The sequence below is a fragment of the Gopherus flavomarginatus genome, chromosome 1 (genome assembly GCF_025201925.1).
Source record: "Gopherus flavomarginatus isolate rGopFla2 chromosome 1, rGopFla2.mat.asm, whole genome shotgun sequence".
NCBI classification, from domain to species: domain Eukaryota; kingdom Metazoa; phylum Chordata; order Testudines; family Testudinidae; genus Gopherus; species Gopherus flavomarginatus.
This window is the reverse complement of record NC_066617.1, coordinates 115,176,302-115,193,279: the sequence shown is the minus strand read 5'-3', so window position 1 is coordinate 115,193,279 and position 16,978 is coordinate 115,176,302. Positions and strand designations below refer to the sequence as shown.

Sequence of the window (16,978 nt, the reverse complement as noted above, 5' to 3'; positions counted from 1 at the left end):
AAATATTGAAAATGTTCCATAAGAATGTATAGATTGCAACAAAACTTTAGGTGGAAACCAGACAGGCAGGCTAGCTGGTTCTCTGGGCTCCAGACTGACGGACTACACAACAAGCAAGCGATTGGCTTGGCTCCCCAGCTGGGAAGCCTGCTTGCCAATCCAGACATCTTCCAAAAAAATTTCATTTTGGTTCTTTCAAACTTTCAAAAATTTCCATCACACAAAAAATTGTGCATTTCTGATTTGCTAGTGGGGGAAAAAATCTGAAACACAAAATGTTCCATGGGAATGAAATTCTGATTCTTGCACAGCTCTACAAACAAAACATGTTTACAATGGGTACACTTGTTAGCAGCTATAGCATAGGCTAAGAATAGAATGGGCCCTGGACAATGAACTCTTCTTTCCTTCTAAAGATAGTTATTTCAAGTCAGGGCTGACACATATCAGTGGGACAGCACAGGGAAGGTCGGCCTGCTCTCTGTATCATACCTGTCTAGGTTGCCCAGATAACAAGTATGAAAAATCGGGACAGAGTGTGTGTGTGGGGGGGGGAGGGGGTAATAGGAGCCTATATAAGAAAAAGCCTCAAATATTGGGACTGTCCCTATAAAATCGGGACATCTGGTCACTCTAGCTGTCCTTCAGATAAAGAGGAGCTCAGTCTGCAGTGCTATCGATTAGTTGCCTTTCAGAAGCATGCCACTAAAAAACCCCCTGTGCTATTATCAGGTAAATATTCACTCTTATACCAAATAATTTAGTTTTTCTTTTAAAAGCTATCCCAGTCATTGCAAAAAATGTAGAATGTTAATTGCAAATAGAATAAAACATTTTCAGTTACAGAATAATAAATAACTGGAGTCATACTGGATTGGTTTATATTATATAACCTTACTCTTAGGATAAACATTAAATAAAGGAACAAACGGCTAAGTCTTTTATACTACGATTTAAGAAATATGTTATTATTAGACACTTCAAGGTAAATTCTAAACATGTATCATATGTAACAATTTAGAACTTTCCAAATTAGCTAGCATGTTCCCTGGAAGCAATTTTTGTATTGTTAATAATAGGAAGCTCTTGGCACATTATTAGAGCAGTTTCTCAAATGAGATCCAGTTCAATTTTGCTCCAGATGTTGAACAACAGCTTCTTGACCTCAGTCTGCTAGTCTCAGCCGTGTTTGTGCTTTAGTCTTTAAAAACAACAAATCAGCATTCCAGGAAAATGGTATCAAACAGGACTGCTACCCCTTTCACTTGGAATCAATGGGGACATTGGAACAAAAACCTTTCAATTACTTTCACATCCTCTCTTCAAAACAACATCCCCACAACTATGATCCTTCTTGCATTATCAAGCCATGCTTGTTCTTTGTTTTATCAATTAAAGCAAAGCCCCTGAATATAAATCAGCTCCCCATCATCATCCTGAAATACTGGTTTGGTCAGACTCAGAGGGAAGAATGTCATTTTCTGCATCATAACAATACTTCCTGAAGTTCCAGTGTGACCTCAAATCCAAGTATGGACTTGGCCCAACTTAGGTTGTGGAAACTGACAACACTCCAGCTTTGGTTTGACTGTGGGGGCAATGAAACATCATTGCTGCTATATCAGCTTCTTTATGCTATTTCACCAATCAATCTAATGATAACATAAATTGCAAGTTTCAGACCATAACTTTTAAGTAATCCCTGGCAGCCAGGCTCACCTACAGATATATCTTTGTAAGAGCAAAAAGAATAATACCTGATACTCCTATCTTGCCTTATATCTTCAAAGTGCTAACTGCTCATTAGCATGCCAGAGGGATTAAGTATCATTATTTCTGGTTTACAGACTCTGCATCTGAGACCAAAAGGTCAAGTGATTTGCCCCACATCACAGAAAAAGTTAGCATTAGAGCTGGGATACCTGGACTCCCACTACTGTGCTCAAACCACTAGGCTACAAACCTTACCCTTATAAAGATAAGCTCATTGTTTTCAACAAAAAAGCATAAACAACAACAGCAGCATAATATCACAGGCATTGTTGCATGCTTCAGTGATTCAAATAATGCCAACTGTTTTCTAATCTTGGAAGAGCAATAAGGAAACGCAGTTACGTGTAGAAGTTAACCAACAAAACAAAGATCTGTTCGTTCCCTGACTAAAACATTTTCGTTCAAGAAAACTACATGTAGTTAATAAGTTTGTGCAGTTATTGGTACTGTACCTTGTAAGTAAGTAAGGTGAGAATGAAGCTGGATTGTCCTGTTCTGAAAACATTGGCATGGAACCTCCCATTATCCAGAAACGGAAATATAAAACAAGAATCACCTTCAGAGAAGAACAACATCTATTGAAATGGTTACCACCATTTGAGCAATATTATACCATACATGGAAATCCAAATCTTTAACGTGCAGACTCTTAATTTTTTATTTTTTTTAAGATGGCTCTTTAAGAGTTAGCAAACACTGCAGGGAAATCAACACAAACTAGGGATTGATGTCGAATCAATTTCCAGGGCAATTATGAAATCAATTCCTATTAGTATCAATGGCATAGCAGGGTGTTAATAATTGAACATCCACTAAAAAATAAATCACATTATGAATATACATAAAAGAAATTTCACAAATATTTATCTGGATAATTTTCTACTCTTTTCTGTCAAGAGTGTCCCGCCACCGTGTAAGTGTGTACTACTGCCATGGACAGTATGGGATATTAAGCCTTCTCAAAACAGAGACAATGTTTATGAGTATGAAGGTGTTAATACCTTTCCTCATGCTGGGAGAGTTCCACTGATTTATTTTAGCTGGTTTCAAGGGGATTACTAGTGTCATTAACTACTGTTCCAGGTAAGGGAAACAGAATCTGGCCTGTAGGGGGCAACGGGAGAGTTATGCTTTAAAATGAGCAACCTTTTGATTTCTTCTTACTACCAGTCCCGCTGGTTGGAGCAGCGTGGTCAACTGCTTTCTGGAGATGGGGTTTATTCTTTACACTTGCAGTGACTGCCATTGAAAAGTCAGTATTTTCCAGTTAACCCACAGTGGTATATTTTACTCTGTAGATTTCCCCACTATTTAGAAAAGGATCAACTGTGGGATATTTGCAAATGTTGATTTTTAAATGACAACCTATGTAAACTAAAAGAGAATTTGAGGTGGAAAAGAGCAGCATTTTTATCTAACTGTCCAGCTGAAATTTTATTGGACTATCTTTCAAGATTAACTGTGAATTAATACCATCTAGTCAAACCACTTAAAATAGAATTTCAGCTGCATTTTCAGCTTTCTAGTTCTGTTGGTGATACTGTTCAGCAAAATTTATGTTAATATTATTTAGATGTACACCACCACATTTTTAAAATCACTCATACTTACATAACTTATTACTAAAGCAGCCCTCTTCAAAAATGGCCTTGCAGTATACAAGAAATTCTGGTTGTTACTTGCAGTCAGGTAGCTGAAATGCAAATGAACAAACACTTGCTTAAACACTTAGTGGAAAGTAGCTTGTTTTTCACACTGAAAAATCACTGGCACAATGCTCTAACCATCTATGTCTATTAATGTGTTAACATTAAAGCTATAATGATAAGCATTTGTATCATTTTCCATTTTCAAAGCATTTTCTAATTAGAATTAGTCAATATTTTATTTCTAAAATTTAACAAAATTTCAAATGAAAACAATTGCAGAAATAATCATAATTGTTTCCCCAACCAGCTCTATTTACAACCACAAACTACTTAATGCTCACAAATCTCCATGTATGATTTTCTTAGCACAGAAGAAGTCACTATCACGCCATGATTAAAACTCAGAAGCTTGTTAATTCAATTCTGTGCTCAAAACCTAGAGAGGGAGGCATAGTCAGGAAAAATTGAGCTCCTTTAAAGCATCCCTCTTTTTAAGTAGAGTTCACATACTCCACTTCTATTACAAGTCACTTGACTAGTTTGTTATGATTATTAATTGAAGTGTGTCAAATGCATAGGATGCCCTTTGTCTGTGCAAACCCTCTCTGCTCCACAGGCAGGTAAAATTAAAGGCTTGAGGTCTAGCATTATAAAGCTCAAAAACTTGCTCTCTCTAAATTATTCTAATACAGTAAAGTGTTCTCCAAATTCTAATACCCATTTTAAAATAATGAATGACTGTCACTATGGCACTAAAGTAACTAAATATGCTTATGTAGGACCCTAAAAACTTTTCGTTTTTTTGAGGAAGAAAAACAAGTAAAACATAGGAGAAGATAGTTGAGGGGGATAAGTATGTAGGAGGTGAAGAATGTTTTTAACTTGGAGAAAATAGAAGAAACATTATTGTTGAGTTTCTGAGAACGTGTTAAAAATAAGGAATAAAAAAAAATTCAGTTTATACAGTCTCCAAAGATTATGAAACAGTTTACAATGCTTGTATTCAAGTCAGCACTCCATGCAAGGAAAGAGTCACACTTTTTCCTGCGAACATCTAGTATAGAAATTTATTTTTTATTTCCTCTTCAAATCTCTCAATACACAGGCTCCTCTAACTACCTTAGGCCTTCAAGCCACTGTAAAAATGAGGTCACAACATTCCTCAAGAAAAAGAGATTCTTAATTTGTGGCTTTTTGTTCAACTTTTCCATAGCAGGAAGTTAGTGATAGGCACCTTTGAAATATGAAGAAAAGTTTTCACTGCTGACAAAAGCAACAGAACCAAAACCTGTATGAGAAGGAATCAGAGTTTAACAACAACAAAGAAAAGTGAGTGCAGCTGGATGCACTCTAGAAAATGCAATCTCTTTAAAAAACCTTCTGTAAGCTTTGTGCCTAAAACATAGTAACCCAAACTATGTACTGTAGAGAAAGCTGGATAACCTAAGGCCCTTGTCATCTACTTATTTATAAATGTTGACATTCAAGAGTAGGAGGTGACTTAAATGTCAGACTGGTCTTCAAGACCCCAATCCTGCAAGGTGAAAAGTTTTCTGAACTCCCACTGATTTTAATCAGGCCCCAACTTCCCAGAACAAGGAAGCTCAGACTAGTCTTCAGGTTTTATACTTCATGAAAGGTCAGACTGGCCTTCAAATTTTCACTATGGCTCTGATTCAAGGCCCACTGAAGCCAAGGGAAAGACTCCCAGTGACTTCAACGGAGTTTGGATCAGCCTCTGGACTTTTGTGCCAGTTAGAATGTCTCATGAAATTCAAACCTCTTATGCTTTTTAGTAAGCAACAGAAGTGGTAGGTTGTATTTTGTTTACATTATTATAGACACAGCCGGTAACGCAGCCTACTATTAAGGTCGCCTAATACTTCCCATTATAAGAGCCTGTTTACGCTTACTTATAATTTTGACAGACTTTAACCATTTAGGTTCAAGTTTTCCATGCCCAGTGTCTGCTTTAGACTGATATTTTTCTGGGAAATTTCAGCCAAAATAGTTCAGCTGTTTCTGAGAACGACACTAGAGAAAAAAATGTTGTTTTATCCATTTAAAAAATCCTGGTGACCTTTTCTCTCAAAAGCTCAAGCACCACCAGCTTCTGAAGCAGGAAATTGAAATATGGTACAAAGGGGGTCTCTGTTTTAGGGATGTGCCTTTTGTTGTCCTCATGAAAATCCAACCAAATTTGACCAAGTTATAAATCTTGGGTGGGGGTGGGGTGGGATCACAGTTGGCACATGCTCAATAGAGACTATTTAGGATCTACCTGATAAAATCTCCTGATCTCCAAAGATTCCATCTACACTATTCATGCTCCAGTCTGGAATAACTATTAGGTATGATCTGCACTTAAAAGTTAAGTTGCCATGCCAGAGGTGTGAAAAATTCATGCCCCAGAGCACAGTAGCTAAGCCGATGGAAGAATTCTTCTATGGACCTAGCTACCACGGCTTGGAGAGTGGATTACCTGCGCTGACAGAAAGGCCCCTTCTGTTGCTGCGGAAAACATCTATCCATTGGCTCTACATCAGCATAGCTGCAATGCTGTAGCTGTGCCACTGTAGCGTCTGTACTGTAGACATGGCCTTAGAAACAATATACTAGTTAAAAATAAGGAAAAGCATCACAGTCCAAGATTAGGTTAATTGTCTGGAGCAACAGCTGTTTTTGCGTTGTTTCTTCAGCGCCTAGTACAATATGGTCTTGATCAAGGTCATTAGCTGCAACCAACTCACCACCACCTACCATCCATTTGTTCTGTCTTAGTTACAGTCTAAGGATAAATATTAAAAAAAAAAAAAAAAAAAAAAAAAAAAAAAAAAGGAACTATATCCTGAAATTTCAAGGAAGGTGACAGTTGTCTTTGATTATTGGTCTCTTTCTGGTGGTGGATGTTCCAAGGAACACATAACGGGAGTCTGCTGAGTATAACAATGATTCAACTTTTTTGAAAGGAGTATGTTAGTCTGTCCAATTCTATAATATTCTGGATGTGTTTTAAGATGATCATAGTAAGATGGAAGAAAATGCAAAGTGCTTGATCTGTCCCATGCTGGAGGGCCCAAATCCTACTTCTATCTAGTATTAATGGTTTAAAGCTCCTTTCAAGATATCCCACATACTTTTTAAGCTTATTGATTTTGACATTTTGGCCTGTAACATGTATAATTAAAATGCACTTTACTACCCACACTCTCATTCCCATCTTCATCATGCCAAGCATAATCAAACATTTTATCCAGTCTTGGGTCAATGCATCACTGTTTAAAAGCAGGAATTAATTACAAGTGCCCCACAAGGTTATGAGAGGCCCAGCCCACCACACAGCAAGCCTTATCATGGCATTTTACCAAACCCCATCTTCCTGATGTGCCTTCATGCAGCACTTAAGTCATTCAGCACTAACACACCCAAAGAAAAGTAACCTATGTATTGAGCCTGGTTGTGGTCAGCACTGTAACCTGAAGAACAGATTTAGCCTCAAGCCAGGATGCACCAGAAGGGATGAGAGGGACAACTGGGGATGGGCAAACCCAGAGGAGTTCAAGGGTTTCTGAACTTCATAATCTCTTTTCCAAATGTTTTTGGCATTTTACAACTGAGGCAGAGAAATTTTCTTTTCATGTAGATTCCATTAGGAAATATATTTTTCTGACTTAAAAAGAGCTTGTGCTATGAAATCTACAAGGAAAACCATGAAAGATAACATCATACTCTGTTTGTTGATCCAGCTGTCCTGGTCATCCAACCCATCCAAGCTAGAGAGGTGGCATATATGAAATACAAACCCATGGGTAACCATATGGGTAACCCAGCTCATCAACATGTTTTGCCAGAACCCTGGTATTACTCATATTCTGGATGTCTTATGAGCAGTATTACTGGTCTCAGAAAGACTAACTAGGAAGATATCTTACATGTGGCCAATGTGAGCAAAGGACAATTCAGCGCTCCTGTCTCAAATTCCGCTGAGCTGCAGATAGAGCAGGAAAAGTATGTTTTCTGAATAGTAGTCATACACAGCTTGCAACATATACAAGGTAAAATTCAAGCTTAGAGAGACAACTTGGATTAGGTGTGTTTTTCTAGTGCAGCTTGCTTGTTCGGTTTGTAAGTTGCTAATGATTCTTATTTGGCAAGCTAACCAGGATATTTAACATAATAAATGTAATTATTTTGCACTTTTGCAAGGTTTCCTGTTTTGTACCTTTATAAAAACAACTGCCTTTTATACTGAGTCAGTCACAGATCAGAATTCTGTTCATTTGCAAGCCACACAGCCCCGTGAAACATCTAAGAGTATGTCTGCACTGCAATTAGACACCCACAGCTGGCCCATGCCAGTTGACTTGGGCTTTTGGAGCTGTGGCTAAGAGGCTGTTTAACTGAGGAGTAGATGTTCAGGCTTGGGCTGCAGCCCAACCTGTGGGATCTGTCTACCTCGCAAGGTCCAAGAGCCTGGGCTCCAGCCTGAGCATCTACACCACAGTTAAACAGCTCCGCGAGCCAGAGTCAGCAGGCACATGCCAGCTATGTTTTTTTTAACTGCAGTGTAGACATACTCTAACGCCACGTCCAGACTAGGGGAGGAAAATCGATCTTAGATACGCAACTTCAGCTAGGTGAATAACGTAGCTGAAGTCGAATTTCTAAGATCGAGTTACTCACCCGTCCAGACGGTGCGGGATCGATATCCGCGGCTCTCCGTGTCTATTCCGGAACTCCGTTCGGGTTGATGGAGTTCTGGAATCGATGTAGGCGCGCTCGGGGATCGATACATTGCGTCCAGACTAGATGCGATATATCGATCCCCGAGCAATCGATTTTAACCCGCCGATACAGCGGGTTAGTCTGGACGTGGGCTAAGACACCTCTCTGTTCAGAAGGATCACTCCCCATTATCAGCTCCATCCACATATGCACAAGAACACAGATCCTCAGTGCTCATGCACAGCCCATAGTGGAGTCAGGGTGGGACGCAGAGAAGAATAAAACTGTATATCGTCAGTAGTCCCTGTGCAACAAAAAGAATGATCTCACAAAATATTAGTGCCTCATCATAACAATATGGTAAAGATTTCTAGATGCAGATCTCACTGATTTTAATTAACAGAGCAAATTGGAGCAGGAAATCCAGATTGCCAATTCTGCTAACCAAGTGTGAAAAAATAACATTTGGACAGAGGTTTCAACTTGCCTTCATACCAACTCTCCCACATAGCAAAATCCACTGCGTAACTGGCTACTTGCTGTCTTTTAAAAGCCTGAGAGGAATACTCCCTGGAGCAACACAAACACACAATAAATCCAAAAATGCTTAATAATGTAAGGATCTCTCTTACACACTTCGAACAGAGGCCAAGACAAATATTTGGCAGCTTTGGCTTCCTGAAAAGTACAGCTCATCCCAAAATCAATTACATTATCACAGCATTCAGAGATTTTATAACCGAGAACAGCAGGGTAGGTAGCCTAGTAAAACGCAAAACCGTGCAGTTTATAGCAACGCCAAAATTGCTGGTACCAGATGGACTTTGTGTTAATCAAAACAAAGTTCTCTAAGAAACAGACCTTTTTTCTTTTCCTTTAACATTTGAGGCATCCCAAGTTGTCATGACACTATGACAATTGACACCAGCTGAGGATCAGCCCCAATCTGTAAAGTAATTATTTTCTGTATAAAACATCAAGTCCTTCTCTCCTCCCCACCCTCCCCATCACACTGGGCACTACAGAAATACAGCAAACAGTTAGAACGTTAAAAAAATACTGTAACATCAGGGATCCCAGAAGGAATGAGGTGAGAACACATTGCTAAACACACACACACACTTTAGTGTCTTATTCTTCTACAGCTGGAGAGAGAGACCACCCATCCCCAGAAGAACACTGTTTTCTATTTCCATTTCCACAGTCTCTCTGTCAAACCAAACCCCATCTTGCCCATTTGCGGGGGAGGCAAAACAATGACAACACTATGAAAACCCACATATACCAAAGACCAAAATAAGAGCACTATTAGGAAACGGGTGGGAAGTTTATATCCAGTGACAAATCCATCCTTTCAAAATGCAGTTTTCTTGTGGGGATGGTCAAGATTCCTTCAGTAAAAAAAAAAAAAAACACTGTCTACTTTTCTACCTACTCACATCTTCATCATAATCTATCCAGCCAACTGAATTTTGTATTCAAGAAGTAACTTTGCACCCTAGTCTGGCTTATTTTTCCTGTATGAAGAGAGCTATTGTGGGACAGGCTGTAAATGACATTTCAGTGAGAAAACAAGAACCAAACACAGACACAGAGTGAAGTTGAAAAATAAACAAATATATTCCAGACGCCTGCAGGTTTTCAACTCACTTAAAATACCTGTCAGTGCCACGAAATAAAATATCAATCACAGCTACAAATTTAATGAGGGGGAAAAGAAAGGTCTCCTGCTTTCCTCTTTAGACTTGACATTCCTTGCAGCACATGTGTTGGATCCCTGCTCCTTACCTCTCTGGAGACTGTTAAACCCCAATCATCACCACCACACACACACACAAGCAGGTACACAGAAAGTCATTGTTGGCAATCTAAAGGGACATGGTCCGCTTTTAAAAAATTCACAATTATTTTTCCTCCGCTGTCTTACTAACAGCTTTAACTCAATTTTCAGAAGTTACTAGTGATTCTGAGTGCCTCGATTTCGGGGTCCTCAGTCAGAGACACCTTAAAGAGCTGTGATTTTTAGAGGGTAGGTGTTCAGCACTTTCTGAAAATCAAGCCCTTTCAAAATTGCATCTTAACTCAGCTTGCAAAACGAAACTTGTCCTTTACAGTTTCTGTTTAACTTTTACTGGTGACTCTCATTCACTAATGCAATGTTTGGGATGTCAATATTGAAAGAGAACCTTTTAAAGTTTGAAAACTTATCACTGATTTGTTAATTCTTGAAAACATGGCAAATAACCCTCTTAACATCTAATATTAATAGAAAAATTTTAAAAAAGCAATCCATGAAAACTAAACATGTCCTGATATACAAGGACACTGAGCATTTCTAATTGCCAATGGCATCTCAGATATTTGGGGGTTCTCAAAACCTCTGGAAATCAAGCCACCAGTGCCTACATCACCTGGAAACGTCCTGGCCAGTAGGCTGCTCTTCAGCACTGCACATACTCACTCTCCTCCAGCTACTCACATAACACAGGTTCAAACTAGAGCTCGGCAGCTACAGTAAACAGAAGACATTCAAAACAGCCCTCACACAAGGTCTGAAAACAAACTGCATTGCCACATGGAGACTATCCTCCTTTACCCATGACCATTCTATGGTATTTTGTATAAATTCCATTTCTTGCAAAGGCCCTCAGGGTGTGTATGGAAGAAGGGGAAGGAAGGAGATTTGAAGGGAGGGGGGGAGAGACAGAGAGAGAGAGAGAGACATATAAGCTAAAGATGTGTAGAAGATGAATAAGAAGTTCCCTTCATACCAGACATATCATTGACATGAGTAGACAAGAAGGAGCATAGTTAAGAGGAAAGATAAACCCCTACCACACAGACACTTATACTCCACTGAAGAGAGGAAATCTACTAGCATCCATTAAGAACTGGTGATCCCTTGTCACAGGACAATTAAGGGTTCTTAAAGAAATTTAAAATGTGTGTATTATAGGTGGCACAGGTAGTGTTGCCTATAGTTAAGGCTGTCTGACATTTTCCATAAGTAGTCCCAGTTTCCAGTTACTTACAACTTTGTCAAACTTTGATCATTTGGGCTGACATTTTTCCATGTTGGATGTCTGTCTCTAACTGAATTTTTATTTTTGATTTTTTTTTAATGTTTCAGTAAAAACTATTCGGCCATTTCCAAGAACAGATTTGGGGAAAATACATTGTTTCACTCATGCTAAAATAATTCTTGGAATCATTTGGCTGAGCCACTCTAGTACCTCCTGTTTTTGGAGCAGAAACTTGAAATTTGGCCGGGGCATCATGGATGCACCTTTGACTGTTCCCAAGAAAATTCACCTAACTTTGGTCAAGTTACAAGCCTCTGACAAAATCTCAGTTCACACTTGCTCAGTAGAGACTTAGAGTTTGGCAGATAAATCCTCCAAAGATTCCATGTGCAGTGAGCATGCTCTAACTTGGGTCTGGAGGGGCTGAGCAGAGCTTTCACTACAATTGCTGCTCCTGGCTACTCGCAGCCACTGTGGCACTGCACTAGGCACAGGACTGGAGAGCAGGGAGATTGTCTCCTGTGCTCTGTGTTCCCCTGCTGGCACCCAGGCAGCGTAGAGAAGATGAAGGAAGTTGCCAGACTGGAGGGCAGAGAGCTGAGAAATTATGGGGCTGGGGGAGAGTAGGGTGCAGGAGCCAGGGGGTGTGAAGGAGCAGAAGGGGTAGTATCCAAAGGATGGGGCGGGGTGTTTCGGAACTAAAAAAGGAGGAAGGGGTCAGGAGCTGGAGGAGTGAATGGGAAGCAGGGTCCAGAGGGTGCGGTGTAGGAAAGGAGCAATGAGGAGCCAGGAAGGGTGAGGTGAATAGGAAGAGGAGGGCAGGAACAGAGAGGGACAGAGACAAGGGAAGAAGGGCCTATAACCACTAGAGCCCACTCCCCTCCAGAACTTGAAATTGAACTCAGGATCCCCAAGTCTCTACACTCCTCTGCTGTCAGCAAATAGCTATGCTCAATCTGTGGAGGAAGCCAGAGATTCTTCTCTCTCATGGGGCTCCCTGAGTTTGGTAGGGCAGGGGACCTGCATGGCCTCATCTGCTCCCTGTGGTTTCTAGCCGCTCCTGATGTGCACGTGCGCATACACTCCCTCTCCTACCCATGGATTGAATTATTAAGGAGCCTTCCTTTGCTAGACGTATTTATTGATGGAATGTGTTACTATTCACTCAGTCCCTACTCAAAATGGTTCTGCATGCAAGAGAAGTGGCGCCCGCACAGCACCATTTATTTGTTCATACGAATAAGCAGGCTGTTGAAATATGACAGATTTTTTCCCCTCCCATTCTTTTGTGGCACTCAATTTATATCCTGGATGGTTGAGTGCTATTAGAGGTTTAATGTATTATTTCCTATTTATACCACTATATCTTGCCTCTCTTACACTAAGCCTTCACAGCCACTGATTTTGGTAGTTTTATTATGGCATTTCAGATTGTTGAGGAGGGGATTCCCCCAATGCTGAAACAACCACAAGTTTCTCTATATGCATTTTTTAAAAAAAGCTTTGCCTGTTTGGATCTGAGATTGGGATGGGAAAAAATACCAAAATCCATTATTAACCAAATGCCAATTACTTGCTTTTAAGTCCTTGGGGTTACCTGTGCGTAAAAGAGGGCAGAATATGATCCAATGGCTTGATTCAGTCACAGTACTTTGTGGACTTCATGAAAAGCAACAAAAAACAAATGCAATAAGCCCAGACATTTTCAGTACTATTTATCTTGTTTATAAATATTTAGTTGAAGAGTTGTCTCACAGTAGTGGCACCTACATAAATTCCATTCACAGTAATGGTAGCGCTGTGCGTGACCAGAAAATATACTCCCGAATGTTTACAGAAAGTAAGAGACTAGGCTAGCTGTTCATATGTGGAGAGACTATTTTTAAATGCTTAACCACAATGGTTATTCTACAAGCTTCCCCCATAAAGTCCTTTCCATCAGTGTGCATTAATCCTGATCTGCAAACTCTGCATATTTCAGTCCACACATTGGACCTTTGTATGAAGCTCAGCTCTGGCACAGAAAATTTCAGCCCATTGCCTCACCCCTGAGTATGGCTACACTTGAAACTTCAAAGCGCAGTACCAGCGCTGGGAGAGAGCTCTCCCAGCGCTGCACGTACTCCACATCCTGATGGGGTTTAGCTCCCAGCGTTGCGGCACCGTTTACACTGGCGCTTTACAGTCCTGTATTTTGCAGCGCCCAGGGGGGGTTTTTTTTCACACCCCTGAGCGAGAAAGTTGCAGCGCTGTAAAGCGCAAGTATAGCCCAGGCCTTAATCTCTTATGTGGCTGGGCAGGGTGGAGAGAGGAGCAGTTATCCCAGAGCAGCAGGTAGATTGGGCTTCTTGGGTAAACAATAAGAAGGAAGTGTGTGTAAAGTGAACTTCACAAGGCTTAATAGGCAAGAGTTAAAATTTACTTAACAATTCAAAGTTGGCAACAGGTATAATTAAAAAAAACAAAAACCAGGCAGGAATTGAAAACAAGTAACAATAAAATAGTAGCCACAAACAAACAAACAAGCAACGGTTAACTAGAGGGGTAAGTGTGCATTCATTTGTCTATTGTATTCCCTTCCCTCCTCTTCTGTCCTTGTAGATGGCAAGTTCTGCAGGGCAGGACTATGTCTTTCTATATTATTATTATGGCTATTAGTATTACAGTAACAGCCCTGGGCCCCAGCCAAGACTGAAGTCCCATTGTGCTAGGCCTTGTACAAATACATTTGTGTAGTAGCCAGTGCATTTCACAGAATCACAGAAATGTAGGACAGGAAGGAACCTCAATAGGTCATCTAATCCAGTTCCCTGCACTGAGGCAGGACTAAGTATCATCTAGACCATCCCTGAAAAGTGTTTGTCATTGAAGGCTTTTAAGAACAGGTTAGACAGAGATTCCACAACCTCCTCTGGTAATTCATTCCAGTGCTTAACTACTCTTACAGTTAGAAAGCTTTTCCTAAGGTGTAATCTAAATCTTCTTGCTGCAAATAAGGCCCATTGCTTCTTGTCCTGTTCTCAGTGGTTACGGAGAACAATTTACCACCCTCCTCTTTATAACAACCTTTTATGTACTTGAAGACTTAGCATTTCCCCCCTCAGCTGTCTCTTCTCCAGACTAAACAAACTCAGTTTTTTCAGTTTTTCCTCATAGGTCATGTTTTCTAGACCTTTAATCATTTTTGTTGCTCTCCTCCCTCTGGACTTTCGCAAATTTGTCCACGTTTCCCCAACTGGACCCAATATTCCAACTAATGCCATAGCAATGCCCACTCAGCACTGATAAAATAGTAATATTCATTTGTTTATTTAAAAAAAATCCAATGTGAAATGCAGAAAAGTTTGTATGAATTCTCCTGAATAAAGTTTAAGTCAAATGAAACACTACCTCATCAAAGGATGTCATCAGATTTACATTCAGGGGAGGGAAGGTGAAAACACATTGTTTGGCTCCAGACATAACTGCCAAAAATGACCAACAGAAGTAGTAGTGGCCCCACATTCACTTGTATTGTTTAAAATGAAGGGCCTGCCTGTCTTCCACAAATTTCCTTTATCAAAATAATACCCACCTACAAGTCATTTCAAAAGTAGTTAAATGAATGCCAATAATGTTAAACCCATCGGGAAAAGTTATTTTCTTTCTGGAAAAATCCTAATCTGACATTCTGATCTACTGTGCTCCTAGATAAGACGGTTACTCACCTTTGTAACTGTTGTCCTTCGAGATGTGTTGCTCATATCCATTCCAATTAGGTGTGCGCACGCCGCGTGCACGTTCGTCGGAGACTTTTTACCCTAGCAAGACTCGGTGGGCCAGCAGGTCGCCCCCTGGAGTGGCGCCGGTATGGCGCCTGATATATAACCCTGCTGGCCTGCCCGCTCCTCAGTTCCTTCTTGCCGGCCACTCCGACAGAGGGGAAGGAGGGCGGGTGTGGAATGGATATGAGCAACACATCTCGAAGAACAACAGTTACAAAAGCGAGTAACCGTCTTTTCTTCTTTGAGTGCTTGCTCATATCCATTCCAATTAGGTGATTCCCAAGCCTTACCTAGGCGATGGGGTCAGAGAGAGACGTTGCAGACTGTAAAACCGCTGTGCCGAAAGCGGCATCATCTCTAGCTTGCTGGACCAGTGCATAGTGTGATGCGAAGGTGTGCACAGAAGACCAGGTGGCCGCACGGCAGATTTCCTATATGGGGACATGAGCCAAAAACGCGGCCGACGAAGCCTGAGCCCTGGTAGAATGGCGGTAAGGGCCCCCGTTGGCACGCGGGCCAAGTCGTAACATGTCCTGATGCAGGACGTGACCCAGGATGCGATACGCTGGGAGGAGATGCTATGCCTCTCATGCGTTCCGCTACTGCCACAAACAATTGTGGTGAGCGTCGGAAGGGTTTAGTTCTCTAAATATAGAATGCGAGAGCCCTTCGGACATCCAAGGAATGGAGCTGTTGCTCTCTTCGGGATGAATGCAGCTTTGGGTAAAAGACTGGCAGGAAGACATCTTGGTTAATATGGAAGGCGGAGACGACCTTAGGGAGGAACGCCGGGTGCGGTCGCAGCTGTACCTTGTCCTTATGGAACACCGTATACGGAGGGTCCACGGTTAGAGCCCGAAGCTCCGAGACTCGCCGAGCCGACGTGATAGCGACTAGGAAGGCCACTTTCCAGGAGAGGTACAGCAGCGAGCATGTGGCTAAGGGTTCGAAGGGGGGCGCCATGAGCCTAGTCAAGACAAGGTTCAGGTCCCAAGTAGGGGTAGGCCGTTTGACCTGAGGGTATAGCCGCTCCAGGCCCTTGATGAATCTTGACACTGTAGGGTGGGAAAACACGGACTTGCCAGCCTCGCCTGGATGAAAGGTGGATATAGCCGCGAGATGGACGCGCAGAGAGGAGATCGCCAAGCCCTGCTGCTTGAGAGACCACACGTAGTCCAAAATGGTGGGGACTAGCACGGAGAGTGGGTCGTGGCCGTGCTGGTTGTACCAGCAGCAGAGGCGTTTCCATTTCGCTAGGTAGGTTGAATGCGTGGAAGGCTTCCTGCTGCCCAACAACACCTGTTGTACTGCATCAGAACAGCGCAACTCGGACTGGCTTAACCAGCCAGGAGCCATGCAGACAGATGGAGGGACTGTAGATCCGGATGGCGCATCCTGCCGAAGTCCTGTGTGATCAGATCTGGCCAAAGAGGTAGGGCAATTGGATTCGCCAGGGACAGATCAAACAGCATGGTGTACCAAGGCTGCCGCGGCCAAGCCGGAGCGATCAGGATGAGGCGGGCCTTGTCTCTCTGGACCTTGATCAGGACTCAGTGGACGAGAGGGAAGGGTGGAAAGGCGTAGCAAAGACGTCCTGTCCACGGAATGAGGAACGCATCCGACAGGGAGCCCGGGGAGCGACCCTGTAGAGAGTAAAACACTTGGCATTTCCTGTTCGATCTGGAGGCGAACAGATCTATCTGGGGAAACCCCCACCTCCGGAAAACGACATAGAGGATGTCCGGACGGATGGACCATTCGTGGGACAGAAAGGATCTGCTCAGGTGATCCGCAAAGGGTGTTTCGCACTCCCGGGAGAAAGGAGGCCACTAGATGAATAGAGTGGGTTATGCAAAAGTCCCACAGACGTATTGCTTCCTGACACAGCGGGGAGGACCAGGTCCCGCCCTGCTTGTTGATGTAATACATGGCCGTTGTGTTGTCCGTGAATACCGCGACACAACGGCCGTGCAAATGGCGTTGGAATGTCTGGCATGCTAGGCGAACTGCCCGCAGCTCCCGCACATTGATGTGAAGAGTCAAC

General features: G+C 41.9%; 1 protein-coding gene across 8 annotated transcripts in view; it reads right to left on the bottom strand.

Annotated features, from left to right (window-relative positions):
• The window catches only part of TMTC1 (transmembrane O-mannosyltransferase targeting cadherins 1), a 214,191-nt gene that overhangs the window by 125,617 nt on the left and 71,596 nt on the right, over positions 1–16,978 (bottom strand). For all 8 annotated transcript variants that reach the window (XM_050918180.1, XM_050918178.1, XM_050918179.1 and 5 more), the window contains 2 exons: positions 3,385–3,466; positions 2,226–2,329 (listed from right to left, as the gene is read on the bottom strand). In XM_050918180.1, the coding sequence (XP_050774137.1) occupies positions 2,226–2,329; positions 3,385–3,466 (186 nt within the window). The remainder of the gene's footprint in view (positions 1–2,225; positions 2,330–3,384; positions 3,467–16,978) is intronic.